Source organism: Frankliniella occidentalis, unplaced genomic scaffold (assembly GCF_000697945.3).
Source record: "Frankliniella occidentalis isolate FOCC.00 unplaced genomic scaffold, Focc_3.1 Scaffold4, whole genome shotgun sequence".
In the NCBI taxonomy this organism is placed as follows: domain Eukaryota; kingdom Metazoa; phylum Arthropoda; class Insecta; order Thysanoptera; family Thripidae; genus Frankliniella; species Frankliniella occidentalis.
In genome coordinates this window covers 969,299-977,093 of record NW_026267134.1, presented here as the reverse complement: position 1 = coordinate 977,093, position 7,795 = coordinate 969,299, and the positions used below count along the sequence as shown (strand labels likewise).

The 7,795-nt window shown below is 59.4% G+C and overlaps 2 protein-coding genes across 5 annotated transcripts in view; one reads left to right on the top strand and one right to left on the bottom strand.

Annotated features, from left to right (window-relative positions):
• Window positions 1-7,795, top strand: part of LOC113203630 (cytosolic carboxypeptidase 1-like) — a 53,304-nt gene that overhangs the window by 10,522 nt on the left and 34,987 nt on the right. For 2 of the 3 annotated variants that reach the window (XM_026418406.2, XM_052267520.1), the window contains exons 3-13: window positions 950-1,243; window positions 1,329-1,460; window positions 1,545-1,688; window positions 1,780-1,983; window positions 2,055-2,301; window positions 2,392-2,661; window positions 2,752-2,871; window positions 3,175-3,286; window positions 3,389-3,568; window positions 3,655-3,852; window positions 3,943-4,259. In XM_026418406.2, coding sequence (XP_026274191.1) covers window positions 950-1,243; window positions 1,329-1,460; window positions 1,545-1,688; window positions 1,780-1,983; window positions 2,055-2,301; window positions 2,392-2,661; window positions 2,752-2,871; window positions 3,175-3,286; window positions 3,389-3,568; window positions 3,655-3,852; window positions 3,943-4,259 — 2,218 coding nt within the window. The remainder of the gene's footprint in view (window positions 1-949; window positions 1,244-1,328; window positions 1,461-1,544; window positions 1,689-1,779; window positions 1,984-2,054; window positions 2,302-2,391; window positions 2,662-2,751; window positions 2,872-3,174; window positions 3,287-3,388; window positions 3,569-3,654; window positions 3,853-3,942; window positions 4,260-7,795) is intronic. The other variant, XM_052267516.1, reaches the window with a different exon arrangement.
• The window catches only part of LOC113203632 (melanoma-associated antigen E1), a 27,970-nt gene continuing 24,598 nt past the window's right edge, over window positions 4,424-7,795 (bottom strand). Inside the window, exons 2-5 of one of the 2 annotated variants that reach the window (XM_026418411.2) lie at window positions 7,415-7,597; window positions 7,105-7,318; window positions 6,852-7,004; window positions 4,424-5,817 (exon numbers count right to left, since the gene is read on the bottom strand). In XM_026418411.2, coding sequence (XP_026274196.1) covers window positions 5,367-5,817; window positions 6,852-7,004; window positions 7,105-7,318; window positions 7,415-7,597 — 1,001 coding nt within the window. In that variant the 3' untranslated portion in view covers window positions 4,424-5,366. Of the gene's footprint in view, window positions 5,818-6,843; window positions 7,005-7,104; window positions 7,319-7,414; window positions 7,598-7,795 lie in introns of both variants that reach the window. The other variant, XM_026418412.2, reaches the window with a different exon arrangement.

Genomic DNA, 7,795 nt, shown 5'->3' with positions numbered 1-7,795 from the left:
GGTGCGCGATGCTCCTCGACACGCGCCCACACACACGACCGCGACATTTACCGCCCACTGCACCCCAACGGCGGCGGCTACACCCCCGCGTGCTGGCGTCTATTCCGTGTTAATCAACGCGAGTGCCTCCCCCCCCCCCCTCACTCGGTTTCCTTGTTCTGCCTTGTTCGCGCGTCTTCCGACTGCGTCACTGGGGCGCGCGTCTTTTTGGGGCCCGGCTGGCCCAGGGCGTCGGCCCCAACGGCCCCCGCCTCACCGCCGCCGCCCGGCGGTTAGGCAACCCATTCGACGCCAGGCCCTGCCAGTTTGACTGATGGATTCCCTCCAACCCTCCCCCTCCGCTCCGCGACCCGGTTGGCTCCCCGACCTACGCCAACACCAGCGTGCAACATCTATTTCCATGCTTTTTGCTTCGGGCACGAAAACTTTTCGTAACCAATTATAGCCGCCGATAGTGGTCGAAGTGTGAGGTTCCCGCACCCCCGTCTTGCAGCCCCCGCCCCCAGCCCAGCCCTCGCCTCAGCACCATCGTCGGATATTCGCAGGCGGCAGGCGGTTTGTGGCCGTTCCCTCGCCGCCCTAAAGGTGGGGCATCACGTGCGTGTACAAGTTGGGGGCGGTGAGAAAGTCTCCTCGGACATGGTGATTTTTCTTGCCTCCCTTTTTGTGACTCGGGGGCAAAAGTTGAAGAGCACGCAACCCCGCGTGTGCCCGGGGTGGGGAGCGTCGTGGCATGACGCGACGGGCGGGGCACCGCGCGGGCGTCAAGTAAAGTGGGTCAGGATGTGATTCTGGGGTGAAGCGGATTGATTTCCGGTTCCTTAACCTCACGGACTCATTCTCACTCTGCTGCCCGGGAAGGTGATGCGGTAGTTCTCCCCTCCCCGGCAACAGTTTGAAACAAATCTTTTGTTTTCTTTTTATTCTAATTTATCTTTTGAACTCCTAGGTGGGCAGCGGGTGGCCGCAGTGTCGCAGCTCATGGGCAGCAACTCGTCGACGGCGTCCTCGCTGCTGCGAGTCATGGCCACGCTCTCCCCCAAGGAGGTGCACGCGGCCGAGACCCTGGTGTCGGACCTGGTGTGGCTGCTGTACCGCATCGCCCTGAGGGACCCCAAGTTCTCCTCCAAGGTGCGCGCGGCCGGCGCCTCCAAGGTGCTGCACGTCGTGCTCCGCACGCAGGCCAGCGGCGGCCGCCTGCTGCTGCCCGCGCTGCACATCCTGCAGGTCATCACCAAGAACCGTAGGCACATCACTTCTCCAGGCCTGTCGCCTCTCCGGATTAGTTTCACGAACCCAACTGTAGACCTTCATGTTCTGCTCCGCAGCCTCAGTGTCCTCGGCGCTGGCGCGCGACGGCGTGGCCCCCACATTGGAGAAGCTCCTTAGCGGCACGGGGGTGCTGCCGTCCCCGAGGCTCCGTCTCATCCTGCTCGTCATCGCCAACCTCTGCAGGACCCGTGAGTGCGATGCAAACTCCCTAGTGGCAGCCCCCCCCCCCTCCTCCTGATGTACTTGAACACCCCCTGCTCCGCCCTCCACAGGCCCCTTCCTAGCGCGCCTGTGCCGCGGGCCGCTGCTGCCGCTGTTGCTTCGGCCCATGAGCCGCTGGGACAGCTTCAGCGGCCGGGTGCGCCTGAGGATCTGCCAGTGCACCCTGGTGGCCCTGCAGTACGCCGTCAGCTCCAGTGAGTGTGCAGGCATCCGCAGTCTTTCAAATGTATTTTTGGAACTAAATACTCGATAAGCTGGTGGTGACCATCGTGTCCAACTTCACAGAGGCGGGACGCAAGGCGCTGGTGTCGGGCTCCGGGGCCGCGGCGCTGCAACGCTTTTGCCGGCTGTGCCCCGAGGAGAAGGCGTACGACGCCATGGTGTCCCGGGTGTGCGGCATCCTGCAGCAGCTGGGCGAGCGCAAGGGGCTGCCCGTGCAGAGCTGGGTGGGGCCCGCCACCTTCCAGTACGCGCCCGGCGACCACTGGGGTGAGCCTGCTCCCTCCGGGACCTCTTACAATAAGCACACACCAGCTTCACGGCCTCCTTGTCCTCCGCAGCTGACGGCGACGGCGGCTGCAGCGACGACAGCGGCGATGAGGTGGACGACGCCGAGGACCCCGACGACGACGAGGATGACGACGGCGAGGCGGAGCTGGACGACGAGGAGGGTGGCGCCGTGCGCCAGGACACGTCGGGCCAGTCGTCGCGGAGGTCATCACACCGGGGCTCCGTCCAGGACGTCCTGGACGCCATGGCCGAGGCCCCGGACTCCCCCCACCGCAGGGACTCCCAGGAGCTCGTCATGTGAGTGCCAGTGAGGGCGGCTGCGCTGCGCGTGCTAGGACTAGGACTGGTCTGCGGACTGACCCCTGACCCTCCGGTGTGTCTGCTCAGGTACGCCCCCTTTTGCCGCGAGCTGCTGGACACCGGGCCGCGGGGCGCAGAGATGAAGCCCAACCCGCTGGCAGCAGGCGACGAGAGCTCCGGCCTGGCCGTCCTGCAGGGCGTGTGCGCGACGCTCCCGCCTCGCCGCGCCTACTGCGCCCTGGCGTCCAGGGTGCGGGCCGTGGTGAAGGCGTGCAAGGTGGCCTACCCCGACATGGTGGGCGGCGGCTGCGGCGGCCAGCTGCAGCCCCTCAGCCCCAGGGACCGCCGCGTGTGCAGGTTGGCGACGATCGAGTGTCTTTCTAGCCCCCTGCCCAGCTCAACCGATTTTGACCTAACGCTCTCCCGTATGTGTGTGTGTGCCTCCAGAGCAAAGCTCCTCCAGTGCGTGGACCGCGTGCTCCAGCCCGGACAGCTGTGGAATATTGTGGCCTACGACCTGGACAGACTGATCGCCGAAGTGCCTATCAAGCCGCCCAGCCCGGATAGGTAGACAAGACACTCTTCCTTCCCGTTGGAAGATGGCTTAGACGGCTGGAGCACATTGATGGCGTGCGAGCGGGCGGTGTTTGCGCCTGTCAACTAGGCAACAGCTGCGCGCATGTGCGGAGAGGTTGCCTTCTTTACAGGCGTACGTACCGCTCGCTCCACGATGATATGCTCCGACTGTTCTTGCCAGGTTTCCTGCTGGTTGGTGCGCCAAGCCGGATGGGTTGCCTACCATCTGGGCGGCCATGCGTTCAACGAGCCTCACGTTAGAACTATCCTCACGTTTCTTTTTATTTGTTATAGTAGGATCCTTAAAAATGACGACGAAAGTAGACTCGGATCACGCCAGGCCTCCACCAACGGATTAAGGTTCGAGTCACGGTTTGAAAGCGGAAACCTACGGAAGGCAATTCAGGTACGTAGCGTAGAGTAGTTTCCTTTTCTCTTTCTCAGACACATTATTCCCGCATTATCGTCGTGTGTTTCGCCTACATCAATAAACATCGAAATGTTACAGATCGGCCACCGGGAGTACGACCTAATCCTCTCCTCGGACGTGAACTCTACCAAGCACCACCAATGGTTCTACTTCGAGGTCTGCAACATGGAGGGCGAGGCTCCTTACGTGTTCAACATCGTCAACAACGAAAAGGCCAACAGCCAGTTCAACTTTGGAATGCAGCCTATTGTGTACTCCGTACGGCAATAAAAATCGATTTCGGTTCGGTCAATCAACTGTGGGGCGTCATAATATCCCCTCCACGCCCTCTCACGTTCCCCCAGGTCCGAGAGGCTACCCTGGGCCGGGCCGGGTGGACGCACATGGGGACCGACATCTGCTACTACCGCAACAGCTACCAGAGGCCGGACGGGCGGCGCGGGCGCCTCTACCACACCACCACGTTTAGCATCAAGTTCCCCCACAGCTGGGACGTGTGCTACATCGCCTACCACTACCCCTACACCTACACGCAGCTGCTGGTGAGTGGGCGGCTCCGACCAAATCAGAAAATATTGTAGTATTGACTTGAAACTTGAAAACTTCAAAAATCAACCCCTCCGCGACTTCAGATGCAAGTGCTGCGGTGGTCGCGGAACGCCGGCGAGGACGTGGTGTTCCGGGCGGAGCCCCTGTGCCGCACCCTGAACGGCAACGAGGTGCCGCTGCTCACCGTCACCGCCAAGGACACCAAGCAGAACCCCATCCAGGGCCGGTCCATCCTCTTCCTGACGGCGCGCGTGCACCCCGGCGAGAGCAACTCGTCCCACGTGATCCAGGGCACCCTGGACGCCCTCCTGGCGCCCACCGCCCTGGGGCGCGCGCTCCGCGCCGCTCACGTCATCAAGGTGGTGCCTATGCTCAACGTGGAGGGCGTCGTCAACGGCTGGTGAGTGAGCGGCAGTGTAGTGATGATGGTGTGCGTGTCAGTCAGCCGTTGCTAGTTTAGCCAGTTTTTCAACCCCTGATCTGCCATACATTGCGTTCCTTTTTTTATTTTCCTTGTTTTGTTTATTTTAACCTAAGGGAGTAAGGGAAGGTGTCACGCTTAAATGAATGAAAGGGGACGATATGTCATTTATTTATTTAAATATCTTAATCTTAAAAATCGATTGGGCATGTGGGTGAAAATTCTCTTCAAGTCAAACACTTAACTAACGTTATTTCGACTAATTATGTCTGTTGACCTCTCGTCAAGCTCTGTAGTCTTTAAATATGGTAGTACAATTTTAAACAAAGATTAATCTAATTAATCCCTAAACAATGGATATCACAAGGTATTGGTTTTCCCTCCCTCCATCAGGGGCGGGGAAAACTAAATTAAGCAATTCAGTCAAAGAACAGCAGCCCAGAGCTCAAGGCATCACTATGGTTAAAAAAAGAAGTCGTACAAAAATGCGTCTATTCTGTCTATCAATATTCTCTCGGTTATGGTGACCACACCGCCCTCCAAGTAGAGAGCAATAGTCAAACAATACAATTAAACTACGTAAGGTTCCATGTACACGGATAGGTGGAGGGAGGGTTTCGTTGTAAAAAAAATAAGATGGTTCTTAAGAACCTTAAAAAAATTTAACGCAGTCAGTCTTAAGGGCCAACCACGATACGCTGGCAGGAAAACTCTTTCCTTACATCCTACAGGTAAAACAAAATGAGAAAAGATGTCACAAGATAACACCTGCCCGTGTGGCGTGACATGCGACGCGGCGTCACGGGATGACGCGGCGTGACGTGACGTCACGTGGAACACCAACATGTCTTCGCACGACCTTAGTCAGAAGGCAATTCAAATGTGTTGTTCACCCCTGTCTTTCCATCTGATTTTTTTTTAAAGTGGAGGTTGTTGAAATACTGTAAGAGGACACAAAATTTCGTGGGCTGTTCCGAACTTGAAGTCCGATTGATTGTATGAGTGACTCTAGTCGTCGTGAATGCAAGGCGTGATGGTGTTCCATGGGAGGCGCGTGGCGTGGCGTGGGGTGTCGTGCGGTGGCGTCTAGTTCACAGTGGCGACCCCGCTGACGCGCCTGGGCACGGGGATCTCCAGCTTGATGTTGGCGGGCCAGCCCCAGCCGATGCCGGGGGCGGCGGGCTGCTCGAGGAACTTGCCCCTGGCTCGGGCGGGGGCGGCGGGCAGGTCCGTGGGCTGCGGGGGCGGCTCGGTGCCGGCCAGGACGCTGTTGTCGGGCTGCGCCTCTTCGGGGACCTCCTCGGCGATGGCGGGTGGGCTGGTGGACGCCGCCGGGTCAGAGGCCACGTCGGAGGCCACGTCGGCGGACGCCTCCTCGGCGGGAACCTCGTTGCCGTCGCTGGCATCGTCCTGGCGCAGGTCGATGGCCTCCGTCGTGGGCGCGGGCGCGATGGTGGGCACGGGGGTGGTGGTGGTCGTGGTGGTCGAGGTCGTGGTTGTCGATGTGGCGGGCACGGGCTTGTCCCTGTTGTTTCGCCTGCAACATACCCCACGCGACAATCACTTACTCCAGGAAGCCAGGCACCATCTCATTCAGGAGTTCAGAGCTTATACAACAGGAGTGGCACTTATGAACTTGATTCCGAGTGACTCATGAGACCACCCGCTTGTAACGCAATGCACCTGGGCGTCCAGGACGGATGGCGTCGCTGGCAGGGCGTGGCGGAGCGTTGCAGTCGTGTGGAAAATCGATTCTGCCGGCGATTCCCCGGAGTGACTCGACTCTACCACTAAAAGTCTCATTGTTTTGTCGAGGAGGATGCGAGGCTGGCGCGAGGCTACTCGCACCGGCGGGAGTGGATTCGTGGAGCTATCTACGCACTGACCTTGTCCGAAAGCCCTCCTGGGAGTGGGAAACGATTCTGCCCGAGACTGAGAGAGGCTCGAGCAAAAGGCTCTAAGCACCGCGGCAGTTGTTCACGAGAAACGAGGTAAAGTCAGCTCCCACCGGTGGTGACTTCCCGGCCGCGTTCGCCCATTACTACCATTGCGAAACCCACTCTTCAACGAAACGAACGAAAGATGCGAAACTACTCGCGTGTGTGTCGCGCCTGTTCCTTACAGTGTTTACACACGATAACTATTTTCGACAGTGGACCGTCCGCGTGCATGGCGCCACCAGCCCCGCTCTTTCGCACGGTTCGCGACGGATTCCAGTCCAATTTCGGCTATTACGCGGGCTCAATAAGGCGTGTGCCTTTTTATGTCTCATTTTTAATCATTTTCTTTTATTGTAGCCGCCGTCACGTCTGCTGACGAGGTCGTGCGAGCTTGGCCATTAGCTCGGACGGCGGCGCGTCAGCGAAATCTTGACGCTTCCCTATAATTTCTCAGCGGCCATCCCCATCCTCCACCCCACCCCCTTAACGTCTGCATTTCCTTCTTTTGGGTTGGAGTCGAAAGGAAGGCGAACACTTTGCACAGGATATTTACACTATATACAGCCGTACACCACGGTTAATATGGTTGATGATGTTAGGAGTAGAGCGTGTTCGTAGCGCACCTGCTTACCCCTGTGAGGAGGACACGGGGATGGAGCCGTAGTTGTAGTAGTAGCAGCGCGTCTGCTCGCAGATGAAGTCCTTGACGCTGGTGCAGTCGTCCACGGACCAGCGGAGGTCGGGGGCCTTCAGGGCGACGCAGCCGCTGCTGGGGCCGCTCTTACTGCGGGTGCGAGAGAGAGAAAGAGGGCAACGTTACGCGCTGATCGAAACCAAACTTTGGACCAAAGCAGCCCTGATTAACTCGGGGTTCCTTTCTTTACCTCTGGCGGGCGGAGCCGGGGCGCCTGAGGAGCGGGGCGGGCTGCTCGCTGGTCATGACCACGGCGTCCTGGGGGCCCGGGGGCGCGGCCTCGCCGTCGGCGGCCTGGTTCATGAGGTCGAAGGTGGCGTTGAACGGCAGGCCGGTGCTCATCCAGAGGAACATGTCCGTGCCCAGGCGGTTGCCCGACGTCCAGAAGTCATACTGGTTGTAACCTGGGGCATAGACGGTGTGAGGTTAGCGTGATGGTGGGCGTTGTTGAGCGCTAAGCAGCATATTCGCCGAATGTCTGAACCGCGCGATGCACTGACCTGCGTTGCGGAGGTACTGCGTGATGGAGTCCGACTTCTCCTTGGACTCGAAGGACGTGAGCTGCAGGCCGAGCGAGCGGCAGTACTGGTAGGCCAGGAAGTAGTTGAGCTCCGGGGAGTAGGGGTTCATGCGGCTGACGAAGTACTGCACGCCGTCCAGCTGGATGGTCGTGATGCGCTGTCCTGTAACAATCACAAAACGCGCCGGAGTCAGATCCTCTGCTGGAGAAGACACAGGGGGCACCGTGGGATGGGCCCTGAGGTCCGTGGCGCGACTCTCTGATAAACGGATAAGCGATCAGACAGCTCGGGTCTGGATTCATAAAGCGCCCCCACGCGTCCCCGCCAACCACCCGGAGCGCCCTTCTCCCGCCTGCCCCC